This window comes from Aspergillus caelatus (assembly GCF_009193585.1).
Source record: "Aspergillus caelatus strain CBS 763.97 unplaced genomic scaffold BDV27scaffold_35, whole genome shotgun sequence".
Taxonomy (NCBI): Eukaryota; Fungi; Ascomycota; class Eurotiomycetes; order Eurotiales; family Aspergillaceae; genus Aspergillus; species Aspergillus caelatus.
The window spans coordinates 166,710-194,086 of NW_022475298.1; the positions used below are offsets into that span (position 1 = coordinate 166,710).

General features: G+C 47.9%; 10 protein-coding genes across 10 annotated transcripts; 3 read left to right on the forward strand and 7 right to left on the reverse strand.

Moving 5' to 3' along the window:
• Positions 1 to 1,739: 1,739 nt before the first annotated feature.
• On the reverse strand, positions 1,740 to 2,958 carry BDV27DRAFT_123793 (ribonuclease H-like domain-containing protein). Its single transcript, XM_032065943.1, has one exon. The coding sequence runs from the start codon at positions 2,841 to 2,843 to the stop codon at positions 1,986 to 1,988; it is 858 nt and encodes a 285-aa protein (XP_031930585.1). The 5' UTR covers positions 2,844 to 2,958; the 3' UTR covers positions 1,740 to 1,985.
• Positions 2,959 to 3,674: 716 nt separating this feature from the next.
• Positions 3,675 to 6,031, reverse strand: BDV27DRAFT_154940 (glycoside hydrolase family 92 protein; the record flags this gene model as incomplete). The annotated part of the gene is made up of 4 exons (XM_032072057.1): positions 3,675 to 4,251; positions 4,304 to 4,987; positions 5,040 to 5,863; positions 5,924 to 6,031. The coding sequence occupies 4 exons, from the start codon at positions 6,029 to 6,031 to the stop codon at positions 3,675 to 3,677; spliced, it is 2,193 nt and encodes a 730-aa protein (XP_031930586.1).
• Positions 6,032 to 6,986: 955 nt separating this feature from the next.
• BDV27DRAFT_72057 (uncharacterized protein) lies at positions 6,987 to 7,391 on the forward strand. Its single transcript, XM_032077401.1, has one exon. It carries the CDS (start codon positions 7,084 to 7,086, stop codon positions 7,345 to 7,347), a length of 264 nt encoding a protein of 87 aa, XP_031930587.1. The 5' UTR covers positions 6,987 to 7,083; the 3' UTR covers positions 7,348 to 7,391.
• BDV27DRAFT_72062 (PHD finger protein) lies at positions 7,391 to 8,620 on the reverse strand. Its single transcript, XM_032077402.1, has 2 exons — positions 8,235 to 8,620; positions 7,391 to 8,180 (listed from the first exon to the last, which is right to left on the reverse strand). The coding sequence occupies exons 1-2, from the start codon at positions 8,431 to 8,433 to the stop codon at positions 7,435 to 7,437; spliced, it is 945 nt and encodes a 314-aa protein (XP_031930588.1). The 5' UTR covers positions 8,434 to 8,620; the 3' UTR covers positions 7,391 to 7,434.
• Positions 8,157 to 11,734, forward strand: BDV27DRAFT_123799 (Zn(II)2Cys6 transcription factor domain-containing protein). The gene is made up of 6 exons (XM_032065944.1): positions 8,157 to 8,178; positions 8,233 to 8,881; positions 8,933 to 9,100; positions 9,162 to 9,667; positions 9,721 to 10,197; positions 10,257 to 11,734. The coding sequence occupies exons 2-6, from the start codon at positions 8,825 to 8,827 to the stop codon at positions 11,194 to 11,196; spliced, it is 2,148 nt and encodes a 715-aa protein (XP_031930589.1). The 5' UTR covers positions 8,157 to 8,178; positions 8,233 to 8,824; the 3' UTR covers positions 11,197 to 11,734.
• Positions 11,735 to 12,964: 1,230 nt separating this feature from the next.
• Positions 12,965 to 15,211, forward strand: BDV27DRAFT_72082 (glycoside hydrolase family 13 protein). Its single transcript, XM_032077403.1, has 5 exons — positions 12,965 to 13,390; positions 13,443 to 13,572; positions 13,625 to 14,042; positions 14,096 to 14,437; positions 14,492 to 15,211. Exons 1-5 carry the CDS (start codon positions 13,016 to 13,018, stop codon positions 15,024 to 15,026), a joined length of 1,800 nt encoding a protein of 599 aa, XP_031930590.1. The 5' UTR covers positions 12,965 to 13,015; the 3' UTR covers positions 15,027 to 15,211.
• A 326-nt stretch (positions 15,212 to 15,537) lies between these two features.
• On the reverse strand, positions 15,538 to 17,414 carry BDV27DRAFT_142782 (uncharacterized protein; the record flags this gene model as incomplete). Its single annotated transcript, XM_032070004.1, has 3 exons — positions 15,538 to 15,572; positions 16,145 to 16,560; positions 17,218 to 17,414. The coding sequence occupies 3 exons, from the start codon at positions 17,412 to 17,414 to the stop codon at positions 15,538 to 15,540; spliced, it is 648 nt and encodes a 215-aa protein (XP_031930591.1).
• A 2,904-nt stretch (positions 17,415 to 20,318) lies between these two features.
• Positions 20,319 to 21,640, reverse strand: BDV27DRAFT_169644 (uncharacterized protein). The gene has a single exon (XM_032075090.1). The coding sequence runs from the start codon at positions 21,473 to 21,475 to the stop codon at positions 20,477 to 20,479; it is 999 nt and encodes a 332-aa protein (XP_031930592.1). The 5' UTR covers positions 21,476 to 21,640; the 3' UTR covers positions 20,319 to 20,476.
• A 464-nt stretch (positions 21,641 to 22,104) lies between these two features.
• BDV27DRAFT_72102 (carnitine:acyl carnitine antiporter) lies at positions 22,105 to 23,580 on the reverse strand. The gene is made up of 5 exons (XM_032077404.1): positions 23,151 to 23,580; positions 23,052 to 23,100; positions 22,979 to 22,995; positions 22,301 to 22,914; positions 22,105 to 22,245 (listed from the first exon to the last, which is right to left on the reverse strand). The coding sequence occupies exons 1-5, from the start codon at positions 23,400 to 23,402 to the stop codon at positions 22,191 to 22,193; spliced, it is 987 nt and encodes a 328-aa protein (XP_031930593.1). The 5' UTR covers positions 23,403 to 23,580; the 3' UTR covers positions 22,105 to 22,190.
• Positions 23,581 to 24,394: 814 nt separating this feature from the next.
• BDV27DRAFT_123803 (uncharacterized protein) lies at positions 24,395 to 25,860 on the reverse strand. Its single transcript, XM_032065945.1, has 2 exons — positions 25,476 to 25,860; positions 24,395 to 25,419 (listed from the first exon to the last, which is right to left on the reverse strand). Exons 1-2 carry the CDS (start codon positions 25,557 to 25,559, stop codon positions 24,598 to 24,600), a joined length of 906 nt encoding a protein of 301 aa, XP_031930594.1. The 5' UTR covers positions 25,560 to 25,860; the 3' UTR covers positions 24,395 to 24,597.
• Between the last annotated feature and the right edge of the window lie 1,517 nt (positions 25,861 to 27,377).

Sequence of the window (27,377 nt, forward strand, 5' to 3'; positions counted from 1 at the left end):
AGGTTCTATTTCGACACCGAGAGAATCTCCCAGTCTCTGAAGAAGTGGTCAAGATAGCGGCAGGGAAGAGTAGACCTCAAATCCTAGAGATTCTATTTCGACACCGAGGGAAGAATCTGCCAGTTTCTGAAAAGGTAGTCGGGGCAGCGGCAGGGAATAAAATATATGGACCTGAAATCCTAGAGATTCTATTTCAACACCGAGGGGAGAATCTCCCAGTTTCTGAAGAAGTGGTCAAGATAGCGACAGGAAATAAGGGAAAATATGGACCTGATATTCTCAAGGTTCTATTTCACCATCGAGGAAATTATCTGAGGGAAACGGGGTTAGCCCCAGATCCGTGATAGTTCTACGCGTGCAACGAAGCGGGTGAACTCTGCGGCAGGCCGGCTGTGTAGGAAACGAGTTAGCCAAGCAGCAGCGTCAAATCGCTGTTATTTCAACCCTCATCTACATTCCCACCATACCTAGACAACCCTCTAACCATAACAAAAAGTATCAATAAGAGATGAGTGAGAGGGTCACAGAGGAACCGGAGCACAGAGGAACAGGGACACGTACTATAAGATTATAGAGAACTATGAGAGACTCTATACGGGATATTATAAGAGAGATAGAACATAACTGTAGAGAAGTCTCCGTGGGGGGGGAGATAATTTGGTTTAATTGGAATATATATAGGAAAGCGTGTCCTGTACATAGAATCCTTGGACACGACCTCTCGGTCGTTGACAACCCAGGAAGAGCCTCAAGAGGCGGCTGAAGTCGGGTATAATGCAACAATCAACCAATCAACGGGGTATGGATACTGAGGCCGAGAACTTTCTTACTTTTGAGCTTGGGATTGGGACTGCGAGATAGGTTAGCTGTGAGGTGGAGTGAGAAGGTGAGCTTGGGGAACTAGCGAAATGATCGAAGATTAAAAGGTTGGTTTTTTCTTTTCTTCTTTAGGGGCTCTAATATTTATGGCTAGTGCTTTGAACAACAGCGATAGAGTTAAAAGATTGCACATGCTTTTGATCGTTCAGCCGAATAAAGGGGTAAAAGAGAGGGGTGGATGATTATGGCGGATGTCTAGAATTCCTTCTATGTGTCTTGACTTTAAGGCAATTTGAAATCTGGTATGACAGGGCATCTTTTGCAGATTTCAGATAGGGGGTTATATAGTCCCAAATAAAATGGAAGTCTGAATCTCTGCGTATACACCTATTGAAAATGATAACTGCCATGTGGTATCCATATTATCATAAATGTACTTAATGACAAGAATTTCTAACATTGGAGGATTTAGAGACGAAATAGGAGATGTGATATCATTGCAGAGGTGACTCGCAACCTTCTCACTTTTAGAAAACGTTAGTTATCTATTACTTCACAATACAGATATGGTATACACATAAAAGACACCTGTTAATCCATTATTCTTCCGTTATCCAAACAGCATTATAGAAGGCTTAGGGTGCCATTACAGCTTATAAACGCGGTGACTTTTTTTGGTATCACATATGCTAGCCTGGAGGCCCTGTATTCTGTTCAATTAAGTCGACCCCAACGTCCGTATTGGCCCGCCTGGCAAACACCACTACGTCTGAACTGTATTGTTCTTGATTTCAGTTTCAATGCCTCTAGTTATTAGGGTTGGATTAGAAACTAGGGGAAAAATCTGTGCTGCCTTTCCATGAGCTGTGCTATCAAGAACTGGATATATCCCTAGCTACAATGAAGGGAGTGGCGACGGCTGCGCATATTATGAAATTTATTGGTACTAAATGTAGCGAGCTTGAATGAAAACCAGAAACTAAGAATGGCCTTGACCAGCCAACCTGTTCATAGTCGATCGTTTTTCATGCGCGTTGAATTGACTGGAAGTCGACGTCTCTCAACCGATAAAATAGATGAAGTAGCATTGACATACCCACAGATCAAAAACCACTAAGTGCCACCTTATTGCAAGGCCTGATGGTTAACCTTGTAAGCTTATGGGTTTAGACAAACATGCCCTTAACATCCATGAAGCATCTTCGTGTATCCTCAGCAGCAGCATGTTTAGCATGGGAGTCCGCATCCTTATTCCAATCTCTTGGAATATGCCAGAATTTGACTTGCATGCCATTGCTATCCCATCGTTCTATTTCTCCAAGTAGACACTCCCAAAGGTCCCGGTTCTTAACCGCTGCTCCTGTGGTTGTCTTCCAGTCTCTTTTTAGCCATCCGCGTACCCAGGTTGTCGCGCCATTAACAGCATACTTCGAATCCGTCGCAATAACAAGACTGTTGAACCCCTCGCTCGTCCAGAACCGGAATCGTAAAGCTGCAATAACGGCGCGTAGCTCTGCTCGGTTGCTTGTTTGCGGATGCGCTTCACCAGTAGGCCCTTCGTTTTCAAGACGGAAGCCTATGTAGCCTGCATCGTTAGGTGGTGTTATGGGAGGCTTAAAAACAACGCTATAGCCGGCTCTGGGTTTCTCTCCACCATTATCTAAGCATGCACCGTCTGTGTAGAGAAGCAATTGTTTGGCGTTGTTTCGATGAATGAACCGGCATACACATGGCGAGGCATCGGTAGTTCCAGGTGGGAAAAGTGACTGTGGAGTATCCTTGGAGTTTTGAGGGCGAAATTTTGTGGGAATGACGCGTCCTGTACCGACTCTCAGTCGCAGCATCTCGTCAATTTTTGTCTCCTCATCGATCACATCTTCATCATCAGAGTCTTGATCCTCTGCTAATATTTCTTCCATAAAGCTATAATCGACAGTGCAGATATAACAGACGACGAGCCGATGTTGACCACACACTAAGCGACCATTGGGAAGTTCGATAGGGCTGTCTGGGCGCCAAGGCATCTTTCAGGCTAGTTGTTGAGAGTCAAGGCGCAAATATGAAGGAGTAGAGTGATATTAGGGGGATTTCTTCCTTCGAGTGAGTTGAAATCGTTCGGATACTTGAGAGGGAGATAAGATCGTTGGGCATGTATTCATCAAGTGGGGCGAAGTGTTTAGGTGGATATTAAATTAAGTTGGGTGGGGTAACACAGGTGATTTAATCTTTCTGTGGAGAAGTTGATACACCTAAAATACCACAACGCACTCTGACAAGAAATGAACGCGATAGGGCCTTTTACTATGATCGGTTGCATGAATGCTGGAGTGATACCCTATATTTCTGTTCCACGTTGGCGAAGGATCAAGGTAGAGATGCAGGTCTACTGGCAATTGGCTAGTATTACCCATGAAAGACACACGGGTGTATGTCAATGCAGATCGATGCTTTCCCAGCTGAATATGAAGCGCGCCTCGGTATGCCTCGTATGTTATATGTTGGTTAGCTAGATGTATACTAATGTCTGTATGAATGTATGGAGGGCATACTCGATCGGGCTGAGTTGTGGATTCGTCAAAGTGCTGTATGCACAAAGCCCTTAGGGACTCTTCAACCTCTAGAAATGTGGAGTCTTTGTAGCATGGCATCGAGTATTGGGAAAAAGTAGATTTTACAATATGATTTATAGACTAAGCAAGGGCGTATGTATTTACATGTGACCCCGGAGCTGTAGAGCAAGGTATGGTAAAGTAATCGAGACGACGTACTGACTCATTCGTAACCTTAGTAAGTACACTGCCTCAAAATACGTCCAGTCAATTGATCCAGACAGACCGGTCCCATTGACACTTTGTTTAGTCGTGGCTCATACTGGGCGGAAGATCCTCATTCTGCGTCCCCCAAGCACTTTCCGTCAAACCTAGCTCGAGCTCAAGCACACCACCCTCATTGAAAAAGTCATGACCAATCCAATTCTGCGTCCACAGCTTACCATCTCGCTTAGCGCTCTGAATATAGATGGCCTTATAAGTCGGATCGAAGTTGAGGTTCCGAATTGTGGCAACCGCGCCAGTGACGCTGTTCCGGATACTGATCTCTTTGAAGAATGGCGGTGTGATCAGATAGACGTCTTGTCCATGAACTGGAAAAAGGCCCATCATGCTCAACACAGCGAATGAGCCCATTGCTCCACCGTCATCATTTCCAGGGATCCCAGAGACTGATGTGTTGAACTGAGATGGGATGTAAAAGTGGGAACGCGCGGCCGAGAGTGCCGGGCGACCAGCATAGTGGTATTGAAAAACGGTAAGAAAGGCTTGCTCATCTCCAACATAAAGTATGCCCGAATCGTGTAGGTAGTTCAGTCGAGATGTAAAGAGCTGAGTGCCGCCCAGTCGCTTTATCAGCAGACTCATATCCTGGGGTGCATAACTAAGCGCGTTTATGTCAGCGTAGAGTGTGGTACCAAAGGTGAATGACGTACAACGTATAGAGCCAGGAGCTTCCTTCATATGTTTCGTGCCCATCTGGGTTCAGATAGCATGATGTAAAGTTCATCAGTGGGCTGCAGAAGATGGGGTCCTGGTATCCCCATGTTCCATTTAGATAGCGAGGCTGCAGGAAGCCCGTGAAGCCTGTATCCACACCATTGATTGTCGACCTCTGATCATTCTTGAACATGTTCTGCCAGTTAGAAGCTCGTATGAGGTATTTCTCGTAGTCACTCTCATGGCCCATTCGCTTAGCCACTTCTGCGATACAGAAGTCATTGTATGCATATTCGACCGTTCTCGAAATACTGCGCGTGTGTAGTCCTGAGCCATCAGGATCGAAATCATCCGTGGGGATATAACCTAGTCCCTTCCAGCTCCGAAGGCCACCGCGCCCTTCGACACCCCAGTTCGCTGGTTCAACTTCCGCATCTTTTACAATAGCCTCGTAGGCTGTGTCCCAATCAACATCACTGACATTTTTCAAGTATGCATCCGCGATGAGAACGTCTGCATTAGACCCTCCTTGAGTGTACCCCTTGCAAAGAGACATACGACAATCGGGCAAATAACCTTCATGGCGGTAAATGTCGACCAAGCTCCTGATCATTCGGGATTGAGACAGGGGATCCATCAGAGTCAGTAATTGGTGTACTCCACGGTATGAATCCCATATACTGTAATTTTCTGGTCAGTAATCCGATAGCCTATTCTTGTGGGTTCTCTCACCAATAGAAGCTGTCGTAATACGGTTCTTCACTTGTCCAAAGAGGATTCTCTCCTGTATAATCCTGCGGGCTAATCATCGCTCGATACGCACCGCTCCAGAAAACCTTTTGTAAGTCGGACGAGATGCCTTCGGTATTGACGCTTATTACATTCAGTTTATCTCTCCACACAGATTCAGCCACAGACACTGTTTTAGCGAAATCGAAATCGGGCTGCTCTGTCTCTGCGTTGGAGCAAGCCTGTTCAACACTAATAAAGCTGACACCAACACGCGCAGTGATAGTATTGTCTTTTAATGCCTGGAATCTCGTAAACGTACCAGCCGAGAGAGTGGCTGGGGTATTGCTCCCGTCTTCAACAAGAGTGACAGTCTTCGGACTGGAACCAGCTCGATTTTTGACCCATGTCCCTGTGTCGCGAATATCACCGCCCTGGAAGTCTACACAGAAATGAAGTTCATACGACCCAATACCGAAACTCGGATTGAATGTGGCGTTCCCACTCAGGCGTCCAGACGAATCAACTGATGCTGTGCCGCCCTTTCGCGACTGGGGCAGGTCCATGAGATCGACAAGAATCACTGGACTAAGGGACTCTGTGGAGACATTGTTAAATGTAAATCGGTATAATGCTGAGTGGTTTGTCACCGTCATCTCAGCTTGTACGCCGTTTTCCAAAGCAATGCTAAAGTAGCCTGGCCTGGCCTTGGGAGAGTCTCGTACCCACGCGACTGCGCGATCGTTTTGTTGCCATTTACATTTGTTAAGGTCATCATCTGGGCAGTTAGGCTGTGCGAATATAGGAAAGTTTCCCATGGATGGTGACTAAGAGCAGGTCAAAACCCTGCGAATTGCCATAGAAACATTTCTAAAGTCATCACTTACACCCCCAGTCCCGGAGTCGTGGGTATGTGAGAACCCAGTGACTGTTTCGGTATCAAATGCAAAGCCAGCTTGATTCTCGCCCTGTGTGTCTGCTACCGCTTTTGCCATACCTTTACAGCTGTTAGTGGCTGGCTTCAGACGCTAAGTAAGAGAAAAATCACCGAATGGTAGTGTCGCCCCAGCAAAGGAATGGCCTATATTGCCTAATCAGTCCTGAGCGTACAGAACTGCTGTCATACAGATACATGCCTCCATTGGAAGTTCCAATAAGCGGATCGACATAGTCTAGGACATCAAACTCATTTGGAACTGTATCCTGTCCACTAGTTCGGCATGGAAATAAGCACGTTAAAGCAATCGCTCCTAGGAGCTTACGAGATGCGAAGCCTGACATATTGTGAGAATCAGATCGCACATGCAGAGATCGAAAATACGCTGGATTAAACAAAGAGGCAAAAGGCAGTAAGATATCAAGAAAAAATCCTTAGAAAAGGGGTATAACTTTATTTCACCCCTTGCTTCTTTCCAATGTGGCTGCACTATTGGGAATGGCATGCCTTAAATGCCCGCCGATGTCCCACCAAATCCGTGCCTTGAAAAGGGGCCATATGGGTTCCTATTACCCCCGCAGTAATTATTTGACATGTCAAAGTGATTTCGACCAATTGTCTATGGGATGCAATCTCAAGATGTGACATTAAATGCAGCCCCTCTTTGTGGAACGATGTGACATAGCGGAAATTACCGCTGCGATTAGGGAGAGAACAGCCTATTAGAGAGAATCCTGTACAAAAATGACCAAAGACGAGAAGGGAGTCCAAAGTAGACAAGTTTCTGCGGGTAAATGCCGATCATTTCGGATCTTACTTCGGCTGCATTATAGCTTCGGCGTAACCCCGCAATTCGTAGGAAACGTTGCACCACCTTGGATTGAAGCCCACCGAAAGAGACTAGTCAAATATTAAACAAGATCGTATGACCTTGAGGGTGCTAAACCATGGCGTGCGTACTAATCAATGCTGGTTGCTTCTTTGGCAGTCGAGCCGTTCTTTAGTAACCCTCAAAAAACCCAAGCTACCGTTTTTAGAACCTCATTAATGCAAGTGCACCTATATCGGGTGGCTGATAAAGTGCTGTGATACGCTGCAACCGTTTGGTAGATGTTCTGGAGGTGCTTCCTAACGAAACAAATTGGTGCAGATCAAGCCGCAACAGCCTCCGGAGGATTGGCCTGTGGGGGTCTTTGGCTCTGTGCCTCTTGTGACTTCATTCACGAAAAGAGATGGCTAGAGGTTTGGGAGCTTCAAACATCTCGAAACCATCCAACCGTATCGTACTCTTTCGCAGCAACACTTGCACAATCGACATCAACGGATTTGAAGCCACATGTTCTCAGCATTTCGTCAGAAATATGGACGAGTTGACGTGCGAAAAATATGCCTTCCCCTTAGGTATATCACCAGCTCAGTAATGATGAGGAGTGTGTGCATGTTAGTTATACATGGACAGGACTAGATTAGATCCATCACGATTCTATCCCAAGACTTCCCGTCCGTATCTGACGGCGGCCTTGGCAAGATCGGAGTATTAATTGACGATGAGTTTATCATGGGCTCGTTGGTTGGCAACCTGGAGGTGAAGTATGCCCGGAAGTTGGCATTCTCGTTTCGCAAGGCAATATTTTCTGCCTTCAGTTCCTGGACCTCCTGTTGCAGTGATGGTTGGGCTTCGAGCTCTGACATCATAGACGCCAGTTTCAGCAAGAGTTCGGGCCTTATATCTTTATCAACATCAAGCTGGCCATAATCAACAAGAAGGTTCCTGGCGCGGGACAAGACGTCAGTTTCCGGAGTTGCGAAATTCCCGTGATGTCCCGATGGCTGTTGACGGTCGACTTCAGGCGAAGATCGTATAGGCAGGGCCTGGGTGGGTCCTGCCAATGAGCCTAGAGCTGCCAGAGGCCGCCGCCCATCTATACGAGCATATTCATGGGGACTGGCGACTCGGCTATAGCCAGTTACACCGGGAGTGCTGCTCCGTGAGGCGTTTGAGGAAGCTGCGGACCTGTCGAATTGAGGGGGTGACTGATCCCACCGTTTGTGTTTGCAGGATGGGCAGTAGAACGGCCCAGACAATATGGAGCTATCTTGCGATGACAGGCAGGGAGCATGGTAAGACCTGCAGCAAGTTTCACACAATATCAAGTTGCCTGGATTACGGCAACTAGAGCAGACCAAGTTGTGCGGTTTTCCAGCACCTAGCGGCATTAGAACACACGAGCAATGTGGGAGATTATCCAGAAGAAACTAACGAATCCATTCATCATATATATAGCCTTTTTCCACGTCGGAGATACTGCCAGAACCATACCATTCGCTACTAGATCCCCCCACTGGGCGCAATGACTGCGATGTCGCTGTGTGCTGAACGAGTAAATGGCTGTTCCATGACCCAGGTTGGTTCAAAAGCCCTTGGGAAGTATTGGACTGCTTTTCTCTTGTCCGCAGCATGGCTAGTGATCCACAAGGACCATCTGAAGGATGTACTTGTAAAATTGGGACGATAGAGGTGAGATCGTATTCGGTATTGATCAATAGAAGCAGGTGGAAAAAGGATGTTCCGTGTTCCGAAGTCGGGTTGACCTCCGAATCTCATCCGAGGTACAGCCGTCCCGTGACCAGGCCGCTGCCAAGAATCCGTGACGACAGAAGCTTCCCCCAATCCTGCGATAGTGTCCAAACTAAAACCATTGCGGCTATCTGGAAACCGATGAAGCGCTCGCATAGCACTCAAGGAGCTCCGGTGTGTCGCGACATGTAGGGACAGTTCATGTCTTCTTGACTTTGGTGAAAGTAGATACTATTTCGCCACAATTGGAAGCCCCACTACACTGTGGAAACCATGCCTGGGGTACCATCCAACAAAGCATGTGAGCGATGCAAAAAGAGGCATCTCAAGGTCCGTGCCAACCATCGCTTGACTTCCCATCTTGCATTCTAAACCCTATAGTGCGATGAGGCACGTCCGAAATGCCAGCGCTGCACAAACGCTGGGGTAGACTGCCCGGGATATGTCCAAACGCGCAAATTCATAGACCAAGGCGCTTCGGTAAGGCGCCGATACGCGCCCTACCAAGAAAGTCACACAAAGTCACATACAAGCAAAAGCACAGAAAATGTAAGCTGGCGCATCGTACCCTTACATCCAGTGTTTCAGGGACGGTGTCTCATATCAACAGACTACCGGTGAACGCCTGCCCAGCTTGAACCAACATAGTGACCAACAAACTGCTGGTCCCAGTCAAGCTCATTCTGCACTTCCGCCCTCTGCGAGCTGGAGGTCTAGCGAGTGTAATCAACCAGGGGCTCACTCACCAACCCAAAGCGTAAGGGTTAACGCGACAAAATCCCCCATACGAATGAATTCTGTTAATTTCATGGCAAACCAGCCCATGACAGACACCGCGTCCGTTGACATTACTAGCTTGGACCAGTCACGGAGCACTTCTAGCAGGAGTGCTGGCCACAGTCCGCTGATTTTTAATAATGCTACATCTCCCCACGTCCTGGGTAATGCTTATAATGGCGTTCGATCCAGACCCCCATCTTCTCATACCGCCTCGGGGAGCCCATCACAGCCTAGCGAAAGAGACGAGTTTCAGGATATCTTCTCCGAACTCCAAACGGGCACTGAACATGAAACAGCGTTTCTGGTTCGGCATTTTTCGGATAATCTGGGGCCTTGGTACGTGAGGCCTTGAAAGAGTGTCGGTGTGGCTAGCGCTGATTGATGGACAGGCTTGACATCTCAGATTCGACCCGGTTTTTTGAGGTTCACGTACCAATACGCGCGATCAATGATCCCTTCTTAAAGTTTGCGATTGCTGCTCTGGCTGCGAAGCATCTCGGCAGGATGAAAGGCGCAAAATCACCAGCTAGTGGTGGAATGTTCACAAGCCCAGCGACCATGGAAATTTATCCAAACGCGACACAGGTGGACTGGTTTCTCAAAGCAACAAACTACTACTATATTGCCGCTTCGCGCATGAATTCCGCCATCTCTGAAGCTTACACTTCCGTATCTAGCTCTGCCATTTTAGAAGAATCAGCAATTCAAATCGCCAGTCGGTGGTTGAGTCTTCAGCCCCAGCAGTCTAGTTCTATCGCCGAAGAAGCTGCTAGCACCTTCTCGAGAAAGGCAGAGAATATCCTCGCAGCCTCGACTATCATGACGATGTATAAGATTCTGGATGAGCCCGCAGAAAATTGGCAATCGTGCGTGAACACCCCGTTCCACCTGTTTCTCGCAAACTAACGACTCATAATCGCTCTAGGCACCTTTCGGGAATAAAGTCATTATTTGACACTTTGCTAGAAGTGCACAGTGGTACTTCGCCTATTCCATGCTTACTGCCCCAAGGGGCTAGGGCAGCGTTCTGGAATCTTGCTCGGTTGGATTACCTAAGTGCTTATATTAATCGAGTCCCAACTCAGTTTGACCAGGACAACTTTTCCTTATGGAGAGCCGCCGGCATTTATATTGATGAATCGGGGAACATCTCATTGGATGCCAAGGATATGATTGATAAGGCGTTATCACCCGAAGATCTTGCAGCGAACAGCTTGACTTGGCTTGTTGCAAAAGTGATCAATTTTCTAGCGGAGTCGAAGAAGTCACAATGGGAACAATTAACAGGTCATTCATCTAGTGATCCACCTACACCATCTTCAACACCCACTACCTTTACTCCATACCCTTCTACGTCCACCTGGTTGAAACTCTGCTTCGATTTTCAGTCCTGGTTCGAAGGCTTACCGGAGACGTTCCGCCCATGCCTACGATTAGACCATCCCAAAGACCTATCGAAGCTTCCGGAAATCGTTTATTTGCCCTTTCCGGAAATATTTTACGGTCTTACATCCTGCGCTGCGACAATGCAGCAGTACCACTTTGGACGTCTTGCGTTATCCCTGAACAGGCCACCGGATGCCGTCAGCGGGCCCAGCACTGCCTTTGACCGCCTACAAGGGTACCGGGAGTTGATGAAAGAGACCGAATACCGTGGTCGGGAAATCTGTGGCATTGCACTCGGTCGTCCCCGGAGTGCCGCACGTGTTTATACGATACCGCTTTTGTTTGCGGTTGGACAATGCTTCGAGAATCCAGAGGAACGCCAAATAGTTGTTGATTTACTACTTGGAATCGAGGCGGATCTTGGATGGGAGACGAGCGTTCGGGTGCAGAAGTTGCAAGCTTCATGGGCCCAAAGATAGACCCAAGTTTTTCCGCCCGGATTTTCCCTCGCCATCATGGGGAGCATCTGCAACCATGTCAGACCGACTATGCCCCAAGGCAGCGATCTAGATGATTGTGCTTCTGCTTAGCTGGCATACAAAGCGCGTTCTCCATCGATCTACTCAGTGTCACTGGCCCAAAGATCGTCATATAATCATTTTAAAACACTTAGAATTAGCAGCACAACCTTGCAGCGAAGATGCCATGGGTATTATGCTCTGAAGTATTCCGCGTGCTCCCTTCGGAATAATGAGTTAGGGCTTGGGGTTTAAGTGAAGAGTGTGCAGTATACCCACGCTACTGGATCTGTTATCGGGACGGCCCGTCTGAGAACTGAGGTCCCCGTTGGATTAGTATTGAATCTTAAACTTTTACTTGGTTATAATTTCACCTAATATATGACAAGTTTCTCCGATATGTGGTTGAATATCTCCGGAGTCCTTCCATCATACCAAAGCTACTCGTTTCCAAGCTACCATGGATGATCAGCTGTTCATTTCACGGAAAGAGTCTTTTCCTGCATAGAATCGGACAATCGGTTCCACAGCTAGAATGGATCCATTTTCATTTTTCTACGTTCTCTCTTTTAGGTACGGTTTCTAGACAGCCTCCACTGCATAGTGTCGCCTGTCATAATGCCAAACAAAGAGCGTGCAATGCATATCTTTAGCCCATGCCCCTGAGTGTTAGTTTTATTTTTATTTTCTTCTGTTCTCTTCTCTTCCCCCTCTTTCTACGGTTACCCAATAAGATCTGTCTTCCCAACCATCTGGATGATGCGACAGTGGATACATACCTGGCCAGGGGGGTTGGCGCTACGTAGGTAGTTGCTGTTTATCGCGCCGACTCAACTCAGGGGTGAAGCGCTCAGAGATCGTTACAGGAGGAGCTGTCGGAGTGGGTAAAAGCCAACCCTTATACTTTCCCTCGGCCGAGTGTTGCCTGTCATCAACATCGCCATAATGTAAGCTTTGCGTCGCATGTAATTCGTACTCCGTACATTTTTATCTTTTCCACTGCAACGGCCTAGGTTACCCGATCTTAGCCGTTTCAACTATTGATAAGCTAAGACAAATGCACGTCCCTTCAAGGAGTCCTGTGAACGCTACAAGCATTGAGTAGTATCGGATAAGTAATGAATAGACTCGGTTACCTTCCTGAAGGGGTATAAGTTGAATGAGTTGACGATGTTTGCTTCCCGTTGGGGCAAAAGACGCGCCAAGAGGTTCTCGAATCGAGGGCCAAGGTTTGCATCTCTCCGAGGAAAACCCGTCACTAACCTAACCAACCTGTTTCACACACACTGCCTCCAAAGTCTCCAACGTCTCAGTAGCACGGACAAGCATGCCCCTTTCAGCAACGGAAATCTCACCGGATGGAGCTTATAAGACTTCTTCTTATTCTGACACCAGGGTTGTGGATCGGCACGCACCTAGCCCTATGTAAAAAGCTCAATGATTTGAAGGGCAATGGACGAGTAAAATAGGCTGTACCGCACGTCATTCGGTTGTTAGTGGGTTTTATCTGCCGACGTAGATCCACCTATGGAGTATGTCCGTGACCACAGGGGGATATGCAACAAAGGTTGCAACCAACACGGATGATTATCGGCTCGTTTCACGGAGGGGCGAGGAGGCGCATAACCATAATGTCATGGTCTTATATCACCTGCGTATTTATACAAGCATGTGAACGTACAAACCCTTTAATACTACCTATATTTTGATCCCAGCTATTTTTTTTTTTTTTTTGTCTGTTACTTTCAGCTCAATTTTTCTGAGCTTTCCTGAACCGGTCATGCCTTCAGTTCACTCTGGCACCAGTTCGGAATCATCCAGCCCGGTGCAGAAAAACGTGAAGAAGTGGTGGAAAGAGAGCACAGTATACCAAGTCTACCCAGCATCTTTCAAGGACTCTGATGGAGACGGTATCGGGGACTTACAGGGTATCCTATCCAAGCTAGATTATATCAAAAGTCTCGGGGCCAACATAATATGGCTCAATCCAATCTTCTGTTCTCCCCATGTCGATATGGGATACGACATCAGTGACTACTATAATATTTATCGGCCCTATGGGACAGTCGAAGACCTTGACCAATTAACAGCCGCGATCCACGAGCGGGGAATGAAGTTGGTGCTGGATTTAGTAGTAAACCATACTTCAGACCAGGTATGCTACCCCTGTATCACGGTCAAAGAGAATACTAACAATATGTGTCTAGCATCGGTGGTTCCAAGAAGCGCGTTCGTCAAAGGCTAACCCCTACCGTGACTGGTACATCTGGAGGAAGCCGATATATGGAGAAGATGGAAAGCCTCAGCCACCGAACAACTGGAAGTCTTATTTTGGGGGTGTGTATAATGTTTATCAAGTCTTGATATCCCCCATTCTAACGTTCTACAGGAAGTGTTTGGGAATACGATGAACCGTCCGGTGAATACTACTTGCATTTATTCGCAAAGGAACAGCCAGATCTGAACTGGGAGAACCCCTACGTTCGTGCAGCAGTGCACGACATCATCCGCTACTGGCTCAATAAGGGAGCCGATGGCTTTCGAATGGATGCGATCAATCTTATCAGCAAGGATCAGAACTTTCCTAATGTCGAGATCACGAACCCAGACTCGCCGTGGCAGGACGGAACGAAACATTTCGCATGCGGCCCCAGGCTCCATGAATACCTTCAAGGTATTGGTAAGATACTGAAACAGTACGATGCTTTCTCAGTTGGTGAGATGCCGGAAGTCTACGACCTTAACGAGATGCTGAGAAGCGTCGGGAGCGATCGTAATGAATTGAGCATGGTCTTTCACTTTGAGACGTATGTCGCTACTTTGTCTAGGTATATTTTATAAGAGCTAATATCGAGTCCAGGGTTTCCCTCGACCACGGGCCAGGAGGCAAGTTTACATCTAGAAAATGGGAACTACACGAGCTGAAAACCATCGTGTCGCGATGGCAAACATTCATGCACGAGAACAACGGCTGGAACACATTGTACCTCGAAAACCACGATCAGCCACGAATTGTCTCGCGATTTGGCTCCGATGAGCCTGAGTATCGCGTGCCTTCGGCAAAGATGTTAGCCACTTTCCTAGGTTTTCAGAGCGGGACTCTGTTCATCTACCAAGGCCAAGAGCTGGGAATGCCCAACGTGCCCAAACATTGGGGAGTCAACCAGTATAGGGATATTGAAACCTTAAATCATTGGAATGAGTAAGCGCATTGGTCGTAATCGTTTCGCATAGAGCACGGGCTAACCAGGGTCAGGATCACCACCAATGCTCCACAAAACACCCCACTACATGAGGCCTGTCTCGTTGAATACAGATTAAAGTCGAGGGATAATGCACGGACGCCCATGCAGTGGGACGATTCTCCCAACGCTGGCTTCTCGTCCGCTCGACCTTGGCTTCCCGTTCACGATGACTACAAGAGTCTCAACGCATTAGACCAAGTCAACGATAAGGACAGTGTGTACCACTACTGGGCTAGCGTGCTGCGACTACGGAAAGCGTGCCCCGATATCCTAGTATATGGGTCGTTTGAGCTCCTATCTCCCGAGCATCCAGACTTATTTGTCTACGCCCGAACAGCCTCTGCTGGTCGAGCTGTTATAGTCACCAACTTTCGCCCGCACGAAGTAGCCTGGTCTGTCCCAGAGAAAGCCTTTAACTCCTCCGGAGATGTCGCACTCTCTAGTTACCCTGGCCGAATGAGCCATTCCTTACTTCAACCAACGGTTACCATCAAGCCTTTCGAAGCCTTTGTCTGGCTCAGTGGGACTGAAACATCACGACTGTAGATTATAATACGAACAATTAATGACCTTATTTAGTATCGTTCCATTGCACATCATCCCCAACAGTACCCCTTTTTCCTACGCCAGACGACAATCCAGACCCTTTTCGTGGTAACTGAGTCGTCGAGACTTCCCCAACTGTCTGACCCATCAAACCTAGAGACCCAAAGGTAACATATGCAGAAATACCGCGGTCATACGTCCAGAAACAACGTCTCGTCCGAGGTATCAAATTTCCGCGGCACAGAACGCACTTAAGTTCTAATCTCACATTTTGGGGCAATCACTTTCTTTAATTCCCTGCACCAAGGACAAATTTTCCGAAGAAGCTCCGAGGACGGACCAATTTATCTCCTGGACTTTTCCACCCATTTATTTCATTTTTATCCTTTCGCTTATTGCCAGTTTCCAATAATCTGACACATATCGGAAGTGGGGCTGGAGCTCTTTGCATGCCATGCGATTATTTAAGCTTGATTCGTGGACTTTTGTTCTCACGCTTGTGTTGGTTGTGTCAGCTGCGCTGCTCGGTTTTCTCCCCGATGTCAACTGTCTTCGGGGTCCACAACGATGATTATGAATTGATTGTTGCCAAGTTGGCTTTTTTTTTTTTTTTTTTTTTTACAAAATAGTGATATTGGTGCTTCATGACCAAGAAAATTCCCCTTAGTTAATCAATCGGATAGTTGAGTAATCATGCATCGTTAATGTGCCGACCAGTGGAGCGTTCCAAAAACTAGTCGCCAGATCTGACACAGGGGGGTTGCAACTGCAAACCTATCGCAGCCCTAACTTCATCCCAATCGGTGGTTTTTCCTGCCCAAATCACCCAATCTGCAAGGGATAAACGTTCTTCATTAGCCTCCTATGCTCCTGATCCATCTTATGATAACACGACGCAAACTCAAATAACTTCCCAGCAACACACGTCTCATGCAGATCAAGCGGACTAGCTTTACGCAGAAGTCTCTTGTAGAGCTCCATTAAGGTGCACGTTTCCGTGAAGGTCGCACAGTTCATGAATCTGTAGTCTGCGCTGATCGCAGGACCAGGCGGGAACTCAGCAGGGTTATCAATAGCCAGGAACTGCTTCAGCGTCCAGACCGATAGGTGCGGCCCACAGGGTGGACTTGAGAAGAACTCTTCCAGAAAGGGGAATTGGAGCCGTTCGCGTCGGAAGCCCTTCAAGTCCATCAGTTGGATCATTGTTCCTGATTCATAGGCTTTCCAGAACTCCGTGAATGTGGCTTTTTGTATATTTTTCATCCGGGGGATGGGGCCTGGGACGTCATTAAATAGTTTGTCTCCGATGAGGAGTCTTTTGTACAGTTCCCTGAGAGCCCCTTCCTCGCCTTCGTCGTAACCGGTGCAAAAGCCAAAATTGAACCAATTTGTTTCACTGGGGTTGGGATGGGACATGTGTAGAGTTAGAGCTAACATATAGAAGCAGTCTCTCTTGGCTTCTGGTTTGAGTTCCTTGTAGTGTTTGTCCTGGTCTTTCTTGTCCAGGTATGACCGTGCTTCGTCAAGATTGTAGCTACGGTTCGCTGCATTGCCTTTTCTGCTGTTATTGGCTTATCCAGGCATTGGGTATGCTTTAAAAACCATGGAAAGTATGCACCCCGGAACCGCTCAGGTATTTGGTAAAAAACTTTTTGATGTTGGCAACAAGGGTGCCTTCCACTTGCCACTTGTGAATATCCTCAACGGGAACGTCCTTTATCCAAAGGCCTTTGTAGAGCCCCAAGAGCTTACTCTTGCCTGCAAATGACCCGAAATAATCGAAGCCGAAGTCTGCGCAAACTTCCTCCTCTTCAGGAATGAGGTTTTCTTCAATGCTTCTGTATAGGAAATCCGCGGATGTCAACGGGCGTTTCGTGCAAGTGAAGAGATGTCTTCCGGAGCGCTTGTCCTCGCACGATTGGCTGCAGTAGAAGTCCATCTGACATAGACTGCATCTTCGTGATGTTTCTCGGAAGCAAGTATAGCATTCATCAATATACCTTGTATGACCATGTCGAGTACTGCTATCGTTTGGCTTAACATCCGAGCTCGAACCCTGATGCGCCGATACTTGCTCTTCCGCTTCCAACCTGTGATCCTATTACTTAACCGATCGTGATAATATTTCTAAATACGTTATTTCCCGGTTTCTTACCTTTTGAATGCTTCAACAACTCGGTACTGCTAAGACTTCATTCTCATCCGCTCTATCTCAGTCTTTCTTCGCGCATTGCTAGGGTCATGATTGGTGAAAGTACTGCTTCCACCAACAACAGACGTCTTTTCTTGGCGAATCCCTTTCTTGATCTCAGCTTTCAACTCCTTCTTCAGACGTCTCTGTAGTTGTATAAGTGCATTCGATATTTTCTCCGAGCTCCCAAGTGTCATTCCCGATACCTCAAGAACGGACCATGGCTTAAACAGCCGACCATGACAGCCCCTCGTTCTGATCTTACTATGCGCTTGCAGAAAATGCCAACACATGAAACACCTGTACTTGCTACAGCCAAAGTATGGAAATAATCCATCGAACGTTTGTCCACCCTTACTAAGATAAAAGATCATTTGGACCTCGGAGTGTACGTTAAGCTTCTGCTTCTGCAAGTCCCTGAAGCTGCCTCTTGCTTTGGGGACGATCCATTTCTGGCCTATTACCTTCTTAATCGTTGATAGGTCTAAAGTTACATCAACGAGATTGAATGCCTGGCTTAGGTTGAGGGGGCTTTGGAGTGCTTTTTGTGTAGCGATGTCGCGAGGCACCGAGATTATGGTTGCTTTCTTGAAGCTTGGGAGGTTGAGCGCGATATCCTTAAATGTTTCGAAAGCGGCTCGTAATCTGCTGAGGAAGCAGATGCTTTCCCATAGTTTCTTCGTTCGTGGAGTGCTATGAGGGGAGGTTTGGAGGAGCTCTCGGACGGGTTTCATCATCCGTAGCTCGTATAGCTTTATGACGAGGAGGCTATATCTGTCTGTCAAGGCTTGACCGGGGAAATTCCTATGGAAGATCAATTGATGAAAGTTTTGAAGACGCTGACGGACTGGGGAGAATTCATCATCTCTATCCTCATGAAGAAGATGCTCGCAATCCTTCAAGCTGGACCTCAAGTTCGGAATATACGTGCTCTCAAGCCGAGCACGATAGTATATCAACATCTCGGTCCACAGTTCCTCAGCATATTGACTTTCTACACCATATTAGTACCATACCCTATCTCCATCCCCAGCAAATAGACATCCAAACACTCACCAGAATCACCAGAACCCAGCCCTCCAAGCAAACCCCCCAACCTCCTGAAAACAGCATAATCAACCTCCCGCAACCCTTCATTCCGACTAACCCACACCGTCACCTCATCCTCCCCCTCTCTCATAGAAGAACAAGCCACAAACCTCGCGCCCTTATTGTTAGCAGCTAACTCTGCCGGACAATCTAGAAACTTTCTTTTTAGTTTGTTATGTCCGGAGTCTGAGATTTGCTGGGCTTGGTTTGTGTTGATACTCTCTGTGTCTTTAGCTGTGTTGGTGCTGTCCTCTTCTTTTTCGTCTTTCTCTTCAGCATCATGGAGTGAGAAGGCTGGTTCAATTTGTCCACCATTTCGGAGGGCAAGAAGATTCGCGAAGGTGATAAAGTGGTGTTGGTTTAGGTTTGGGGAGGTCCAGTTGAATTGTTCATTGATGGTGTTTAATTTTGGTGATGGTTTGTGGTATTGGAGCGGGGTTATGAGGAGATATTAGGAGAGGGACATTCGCTACGATTATAAGCGATGTGGCGTTATGATATACATATTTATGGGTAGGGTGTGTTGGTAGCCTTTTGTGGATGTATCTTTCATATCTTCAACACAGCCACCAGATCGACGCCACGAAGAGTATAACGCCGATCTCTTTCTCCACACCATGACTCATGGCGTAGCTGAGCTTCTGATTCATGCCCGTTTATCAATCGCAACCTTTGGGCCTAACTGTTTATTAATAGTATAGGTAAAATGTAGCTACTCACAAGAGTGTCACGAACTGGAAAACATGGTTGTGTTGACTACCAGGGACACCTCCATAGCGCTGCGAAACACAAATGCATTCTTGCGAATTGGTCTCTCCGCTAGTCCTTCATGTAAATACATTATTAGAGCTATATCTTCCGCCTGTGGTATATTAAAAATTCTATAGAGATCAGAAATAAAGTTGATTTTGCATCCTCGTCGTGAAATCGATTTTGATATTGCCAATAGGGAGTGCAGAGCTACACGATCTAAGACATATTTCGAAAATCTCATCGTCACAGAATAAGTGCCAGTAACATGTATTCAAGCTTATCCTAGTCTCCATGGCTGAAGCTAGATAAGTCTATCGAAACGTAACTTGTTATACATAGAAAGCGAGAAAGTATGTTAGGTAACCGTTGTCCTGTCTCGTGCTAGATATCTGACGATATAAATATATCTAATTAGGCTTTATCCTTCCTTCGAACAGGATGAGATTGTATGACAGATAGTTAGCGTATATTGTTGTATAAAGACTCGAGAATTCACATTAGAGAGTAAACTCACTCACTATACTGTCACTGAAGACCATGTTTCAAAAACCCTACACTCGAAATACATGTACATCTAATAATAATTACATTCATATATGTATCTTCTTTGTTAATCAGAGTAAGCACCAGTATGCATACAAATCCTTTCTATATACATACATCAAAGTTAGAGAAAATGGCCAACACAATGCCAACGTTCACCAATTTCAGAAGGATCACCATATCAAATCAATAAGATTTTCCTCCCCGCACTATATTCAAATACTGTGACAAAGAAAGAGTATGATAATGTAGAACGACCGCTTGGCACTCGGCACTTGGGATATTAACCATCGGCCTCTCCCGACGCTCGAACCCGGGAGGGGAGACGCTGGGATCCGATGGTCGCTTCCACTCGCACAACTCCGATATTATATTTTTTTGTATATTGCACACATCTGACGTGTGCGGGGACTATACACTGTGTTTAGCTTAGTTTTGTCAGGTAGTCTTGAGATGTGTCCAGAATTGTTGGCACGTGTATGTATGTATACTCCGTGGATAGAGGCTATACTGTAGTGGATTGTTGGTTTGAATAGGACAATATATCTGCTAGCTATTCTAACTTCACTGCTAAAGTGTGTGTATGTTTCTGAGGAAACTTGTTGCTACTGGACACCAAGGTGCCGTTGGCATCACATAGGAAACGATATTGGTTTCATATACATGGGATTTTACTAGTGATGCGTGTAGCATAGAGAATACATCTAGCACGAGTAAATTGAACTTAGATCCGTCATATAGTATGTCTATTTCGGTCATCAAGTGATACGTAAAAGCAACATACTCCAAACAATGCAGTGACCAAATGCGTGGTATCAATCGCGCGTATATCAGATCCGCCAAGATAATAAGAAAAGCACATTCGCACCAACTCTCAAAAATCATCCTCATCGTCATCATCATCCAGATCCAAATCAAGGGTAGCTTTCGGCTTTGGCTTCGGTGCAGCAGCCGACACTCCACCACCACTACCACCACTACCGGCGGCAGCAGACCCAGCCTTTGCTGCCGCCTTTGCTGCCTCGCTCGCGCGAGTCTCCTCGCCACCCACGTTGACAGCCGGCGGCGCATCCGCAGCCCCAAGTCCCTCCGCCTCGCGAATCAACCGTTCGACCTCCTGATCAGGATCAAAATCCGGCCGTCCCTCACCGGCAGCCAACTGAATCTGCCCCATAAGCCCCAATCGAATGCGATCCTCCATCGGATAAGGCAACATATACACCTGGCGCGTCATATTCGCCGACTCATCCAACCAAGACGTCGCATCCTTCGTAACACTCGCCACCGGCGCTGCCTCTCCATCCTCCATCCCATTCATCCCCGTCCCCGTCCCCCCAGTCCCCGTCATCTCCGTATCACGATCCCCCTGCTGAACCCTTGCTACCGCCCCGGCCTCCGCATCTGCAGCGGCCTGATGGTTGTACTTGCTAATACGCCTTGCGAAATCAAGCAAGAGCTTATAGTCCACCTCCCTGGTCCGTCGTAACTTCCGCGGTTTATCACCCGCATCTTGCATCTCAGCATCGCTGTCATAGCCCGAACTATCAGAGTCGTCAAGATCGGAGTCGCTATCTATTTCATCGGAGTTGCAGGCCGTGCGAATTTCTTGCTCGTAGTTCACGACTGTTTTCACGATATCTTTGACTTTTTCTTCGAGGGAGGCGGCTTCCGTCCGGAGACGGAGGATCCGAGCGTAGTTGTCTTGGTGTTTGCGGAGGGTTGCGATCGCGGATGTGAGGCTGTCGTCTGCGTTTAGCAGGCTGACTGCTGCTGCTGGGGCGCCGGCTGCCGTGGGGGAGGTTGTGAGGCTGGTGATCAAGGCATTGAGTTTGTTTTCGAGGTTGGAGAGGGAGGTTTGGAATTCGGTGTTCATTTTTGGGGGTTCTTTGGTCGGTTGTTGTATGTATGTGGGCTAGAGCATTGGTGGGGATTTGGGTCGATTTTGGATGGCGCGCGTAATTGAACGAACGGTATTGTATTTGGCTAGAGGTGGGTATCGGTCAGCGTGAGGAGTGTGTTGCTTGGAATGCGCGAGCGGTTAGTTTTGTTGATTGAGGACCGATTGAGCTCTAGGCGTTTCCCGCAAACAACGCCGATATCATGTCACGTGAATATCTTTCTCTTGCTGGCCAATCATGAGTTGTTATTCATCTCTACATCTAGACTGGCTTTTGATGTAGACACACCGTGACGTATTCTAGGGCTTGGTCGACATTGAGGGTTAAATTTATACTCAGTTCTTTTCTCAGCCCATTGCTTCCAGACGGTTGAGACCAAGAGTGAGAGACATTCATAGGGTAGAGAGATACGGTTGTTCACCTACAAGGTCCTCTTCTAGTATACCGCAACTGAATCTGTAAACCAACCCGGTAACCATGGGTATTCCTAGAAACCGATCTAGACAACAAGGAAAACATCAAGTCTAAGTTCTGGAAACAGGATATCCAGGCGCGCTAAATGCTCAGAGATCTAACCAAAACAAAAGACACAGGAACGCCAAATTTGAGACAAAAATGAACAATAAATCTACAAAACCAAAACCCAGTTTCTTTTTCTGCCAGATATCGCTAAATCAAATGAACTCACGTTCACTCGTCGTCGAAGAACTTCTTCATGAAGTTGTGAGCAAGCTCAACACCCGCACTGCTAATTGTTAGTCGATTTGTCTCGTGTGTTATGATTAGAAAAGAGAACATACAAGGTAGCGGCGTTGGCGGGAACAGCTCTGGCCAAAGCCGGGCCGAATCCAGGGAAGAAGGCCTTAAAACCACCGCTGGCGTAGACGCTGCGGATGGTTCCGCCAATTGTGGGCTTGCCGGGGGCACTCTGCAAACGCGACTTGATGGTGTCGACGGGGAAAACGGGAATCCACATGGCAATACCAGCCGCACCACCGGCAGCCAGGACAGCGGGCATGGAGAGCTGACCGGTGACGTTGCCGTTCGCATCCTTGGGTGTCAGGGAGCGCTTGATATATTCGTAGGCAGCGAAGTAGGCGGCTGATCCGGGGCCATCACGAGCCAGCGTCATTGCGCTTCCGCGGAAGACGCTGCGGATGCCACCCTCCTTGTACAACTGCCGAACCACATCCAATCCACCGGAGTATTTGGGCTTCTGTCCCGGGGGAGGCGGGTTCTGGCCTTGGATCTGCAAGAGCACCTTGACTCGCTCAAAGGGAGCCGTGATCAGGGTCATGGGGATGGCGGAGAAGAAACCGGCGGCGGAGATCTGGCCAATGGTGTACTGAGGGGTGTTGTTCTCCACGCGCACTTCGGAGAATTTGCTAACGAGCGTCTTGCCCACGTCATAACCCTGGGAAACAGTTAGAGTCCATTTTACATGAGCGTAACGGTCGTCTATTCCAATTGGAACATACCCAAAAGCTGACAGCAACTAGTTCATAGTCAGTAATCTTTCACATGAGATATTTCGTCTGCATGGAAACTTACACATGGGGGTGACTCCGACGAGAGGAGCCGAAACACCGGCATACATTCCCTATACCCTGTTAACGCGATGTTTAGACTTTATTAGAAGCATCAACTTACGCGAACAAGGCCCTCGCGGGCGACCGTCTTCTTCACAACATCAATTGCACCGGAGTAAACACCCTTCTCCGCAGTCTGTAGACGGACCTTCACCAGGTCGAAAGGGTGTCCGACAACGACGGCGCACACACCACCAGCAGCACCAGCAGCAAGAGAACGAATTTGCGCAATAGTCTGGTTGACAGCCTTGGTCTCTACGACCTTGACGTCGTCCCGGATTGTCTCCGGGGTAGAAGCAGAGGCGGAGGACATCGTAGCGGGGTGGTCCGGGAGCGGGGAAAGCTGGACGTGGGGAGAAAAAGGGAGAGTGTAAAGGTAGAGGTTTTAGAGAATGCCGGGGTTGCCGGAAATTAATTGAGAGAAGAGGTGAAATTTAAAGAGCGCGAATTAATTAAGACAACAAAAACAATCTCACCGGGAGAAAGAAACTGAACAGAGGAAATTGAACAAACAGCTCCAAACAAGCCAAAAGCTGGAGAACGGCCGAGGCCGAGCAATAGGAGGAGACCGACGATTACCGGAATAGGATGCTCTCGTGACTTGGACCTCGGCTCGGTACGGGTCAACTGGTCTTCCGGCACCGAATGATTGCGATGTCAATCCCGAGTGTTATCCAGGTACCGGTCTGTCTAGGCGACGGAGTCTGTGTCTTGTGGGTGTGAAATGTAGCGCTAAATCTGAATTACAACATTGGTCCATATCCTTATATTTATATGCATTGACATCCATTTTCCCCATATCGAACTTCCTGTGACATCCAGGCCACGGCGCCGGATGAACGGGCGCCAAACTCCAATTGTTGAAGCCATCTTGCATTGGCTGCCATTGCTCCGATGTGCTTTGTCAAAGCGGCCAAGTGTATGCCACGGACGACAGGAAGTTCACATTGAACCAATATACTATTCGAACTGACCACTATGGGATCTCTCCTTCTATCAGCTGAACCGCATAGAATGAATGATATACGGAATCGTTCCTGTCAACTGACCTCATGCCGCCAAGCGATCACATGCAGAGGGCTGCCATTGGGTGCACGTGCGCCTCTCCCACTGGAACGGATCCTGAAACTTAAGGTATCTATTTAGTACAGAAGGAGACAAGCGTCCTATAGTTTCTCTTGAAACACCAGTGGCCCCTGATCTAATCGATCTAAGTTTTGAGGATCACGAGCCTTCAAGTCAATTCGGCTACTCCGTACAAATCGAGGAATTAAGCTACGCTTGGCATGCACACATGAGAGATGGTTTAAATGTAATTATTGGATCAATTCAAATTAGTACGTCATGACACAGCTATAGCTGGGTAGTCACTAATTATCTACCGTCGTAAACGAAGAATCCGTTACAAAAACATGTACAGTACAGGATGCAAAATAAATCAGGCGAAAGGCGGGGAATCGTGAACGCCATCGCTCATTCAAGGGTGCAGTTGGTCATTAATAAAGCGTTTAGAGAACGAAGAAAGCGGCGAGGGCAAGAGCACCCAGGGCACCGCTACCCAAGACAGTCTTGGAAGCGGCAGAGTCGGTAGAGGTGCTGGAGGGAGCAGTTTCAGTTGCGCTGCTGCCACCGTTGGAACCGCCGTTAGAGCCTTCAGTGGAGCTGGAGCCGTTAGAGCCGGTCTCAGAGGAGCTGGAGCCGTCGGTGGTGCTGCTGGCAGAAGTGCTCAGGGTAGTAGAGCCGGTGGTAGACTCGCCAGTCTTGGAGGCGTCGGTACCAGTGGCAGTCGAGTCACCGGTCTTAGAAGCATCAGTGCCAGTAGCAGTGGCAGTGGAGTCGCCGGTCTTGGAAGCGTCGGTGCCAGTAGCAGTGGCGGTGGAGTCACCGGTCTTCGAGGCGTCGGTGCCAGTAGCAGTGGAGTCGCCAGTCTTGGAAGCATCGGTACCAGTAGCAGTGGCAGTGGAGTCGCCAGTCTTGGAGGCGTCGGTACCAGTGGCAGTCGAGTCACCAGTCTTGGAAGCGTCAGAGCCAGTGGCAGTGGCAGTGGAGTCGCCGGTCTTGGAGGCATCAGTGCCGGTGGCAGAGGCGGAATCACCAGTCTTGGAGGCACCACCACCGTTGGTGCCAGTAGCGCTGCTGTCAGAAGAGCCGTTAGGGCAGGCAGCAAGAGCGGCAGCCACGACGGCACCAGCATTCTCGTCAGGGCAAGCCTCAGTAGTGCAGTCGCGCACACCATAGGAGTAGTTGCCGCTCTTGCACAGGCAATCCAAGTCACCGCTGGAGCAACCGAGCTCGGAAGCCTTGGCGTTCATGTTGCTGATGCACATTTGCTAAGGGGAGTTAGTCGTGTTTTCTTCGCCGACAGCCAAGGACAGGAACCACATACAGCGCATTCACCAACGGAGACATCGGCGCTCACCATGCTGGTGGTGGCAGCCAGGAGAGCGAGAGAGAGAGCAGTGGTCTTCATGATGAGGAATCTGTGAGGCTGGATGTGAACCAAATAGAAGGCAGGGGAGAGGCGATCAGGTGGAATGAGGCGTCAGCCGAGTGATCGAGGGGAGGAAGCTGGATGATGTTCACTTTAAGATGTGGCAGGGAGGAAAAGAATGGCAAGAGATCGGAGGGGGAAGGAGCTGATTTAAAAAGGCAGGAAGCGACGCGCAAATCTCAATTCTACCTCCAAGCTTTTCGGGGACCCGATCAACAAGAGATTTTTTTTTTTTTTTCTGCTTCTTTTCCGAATTTTTACTTTTTTTTTCTTTTCCTTTCTCTAATGCGATCGTCACTGGCTACTTGCGCGGTTGGCTTTGCAAGGTCTCCAGCCAACGTGGCTAGGGCAAGTATCACGGACCAATTCCCATGCGAAGTGAAGTCATTGACCAGCCCACCGAATTTGATTTTACTGATTTTAATCTTAGTCTGCAAGGTAAAATGTCTGGGTGGCTCGATCCATCGCGGCCTATAGAGTATCAACCAGCCGCCACAGATCCACTTCAGCCCACCTTCGATCCTAAGCACTCTTTTCATAGGTCACCCGGTGTTAGTTACTCGATAGTCTGGGTGGGTTCAAGATTAGTTTTTTTTTTTCTTTCCTTTTTTTTTTTCCCCTCTGTTTCTTGTCGGCCTTTTGTTGTTATCGTATCCATGGAAATAATGGGAAACAGCGTGGTTGAAGTTCCCATCGCTCGCTTTCGGTTAGGAAGAGATGAGCTGGTATAGGCCGAAAAGCCGATTTAGAAAATCCAAGACTTTCCAGACCTATGGTTAAGGTACTCCCGTCTCAATTGATTCATGTCCTTTTTCAGCCCCTCCCGTATAATGAAATTGAACCAGGTACTGTCCCATGCACTCTGCAAGAGCGTGATGACGATATTAAAAAATGTGGTTCAACTCTAGAATTAGCATCATCTATTACATTGTCTCTAATGTACCCTGCACGGTGACTTTACTAACCCTGCATTAAAAACAGGAAGTTGGTGCGACCGCCGACGTCAAAGGCAGCGTCATGGTGACTGCCCAATATCAAGGAGCTGATCTTGAGAGCGCACGGGATTGGACCTGGCAAAGGACATCCGCGCTCTTGACCGACTGAAAGGAAATGGATCGCCGGTGGATCCGATCACCGTGACCAACAGATCGTAATTGAACAATAGGCACCAATCATTCCACCCACTCTCTAGTTGGGTTGTGGATCACTACTGCAGTGGGAACTTAGGAGGCGGATTCACCAGCCACACTTCCCACAGCCAAGCACAGCCAAGAGGGTCTTGTAGTGGCTTTGGACTTGGCCGCAATCCCGACTCCCAACTCCCAAATCCCCTTTGATGTGGAGAAAGCTCTTGCTTTCCGCCACCCGCTAACTGCGACCATTGCCTACGGCAACCGTGGTCGTCTTGCGCGCTGAGAGCGGTTCACCGTGCAAGTTTTGTTCTAGTAATTTCGGCTGGTAATCACGGAGTTCCTCGTGTGAGCCCCTCTTGCATCTACAAACCCACAGGTTTAGGGCTAAGGTGTTTTCCAGCCACCCCGCATCACTGCGGTGGCTGGAATGAAGGACTGACACTGAAATGTTGTTACATTCGCATGTACGGAGTAGGGGGGGACCTTCATTTTACCGTCAGGTAGCAAATCAGCAGGGCGTTGCGAAAAGTAGGGAGGAACATGGACGGAAAGGAACTGAGTTCGATCGACAGGACATACGAGTTCTCTTCTCCACGACGGACAAAGATCGCCGGGGTATAGCTTTCCCCCCTCAAAAAGAGAAAAAAAAAGTTCACCAAAAAAA

Bases quoted from the DNA above. Each gene is read 5' to 3' on its own strand.
- BDV27DRAFT_72057 (XM_032077401.1), top strand. From the start codon at position 7,084: ATGTTCTGGAGGTGCTTCCTAACGAAACAAATTGGTGCAGATCAAGCC.
- BDV27DRAFT_123793 (XM_032065943.1), bottom strand. From the start codon at position 2,843: ATGCCTTGGCGCCCAGACAGCCCTATCGAACTTCCCAATGGTCGCTTA.
- BDV27DRAFT_123803 (XM_032065945.1), bottom strand. From the start codon at position 25,559: ATGAAGACCACTGCTCTCTCTCTCGCTCTCCTGGCTGCCACCACCAGC. The intron at 25,420-25,475 runs GTATGTGGTTCC...AACTCCCCTTAG, and splicing joins TCTCCGTTGGTGAATGCGCT to CAAATGTGCATCAGCAACAT.
- BDV27DRAFT_72102 (XM_032077404.1), bottom strand. From the start codon at position 23,402: ATGTCCTCCGCCTCTGCTTCTACCCCGGAGACAATCCGGGACGACGTC. The intron at 23,101-23,150 runs GTAAGTTGATGC...AACAGGGTATAG, and splicing joins CCCGCGAGGGCCTTGTTCGC to GGAATGTATGCCGGTGTTTC. The intron at 22,246-22,300 runs GTATGTTCTCTT...AACAATTAGCAG, and splicing joins CCCGCCAACGCCGCTACCTT to TGCGGGTGTTGAGCTTGCTC.
- BDV27DRAFT_72082 (XM_032077403.1), top strand. From the start codon at position 13,016: ATGCCTTCAGTTCACTCTGGCACCAGTTCGGAATCATCCAGCCCGGTG. The intron at 13,391-13,442 runs GTATGCTACCCC...ATATGTGTCTAG, and splicing joins TAAACCATACTTCAGACCAG to CATCGGTGGTTCCAAGAAGC. The intron at 13,573-13,624 runs GTGTGTATAATG...AACGTTCTACAG, and splicing joins CTGGAAGTCTTATTTTGGGG to GAAGTGTTTGGGAATACGAT.
- BDV27DRAFT_123799 (XM_032065944.1), top strand. From the start codon at position 8,825: ATGCCTGGGGTACCATCCAACAAAGCATGTGAGCGATGCAAAAAGAGG. The intron at 9,101-9,161 runs GTAAGCTGGCGC...TCATATCAACAG, and splicing joins CAAGCAAAAGCACAGAAAAT to ACTACCGGTGAACGCCTGCC. The intron at 9,668-9,720 runs GTACGTGAGGCC...ATTGATGGACAG, and splicing joins TCGGATAATCTGGGGCCTTG to GCTTGACATCTCAGATTCGA.
- BDV27DRAFT_169644 (XM_032075090.1), bottom strand. From the start codon at position 21,475: ATGAACACCGAATTCCAAACCTCCCTCTCCAACCTCGAAAACAAACTC.
- BDV27DRAFT_72062 (XM_032077402.1), bottom strand. From the start codon at position 8,433: ATGCTGCGGACAAGAGAAAAGCAGTCCAATACTTCCCAAGGGCTTTTG. The intron at 8,181-8,234 runs GTTAGTTTCTTC...TAATGCCGCTAG, and splicing joins TATATATGATGAATGGATTC to GTGCTGGAAAACCGCACAAC.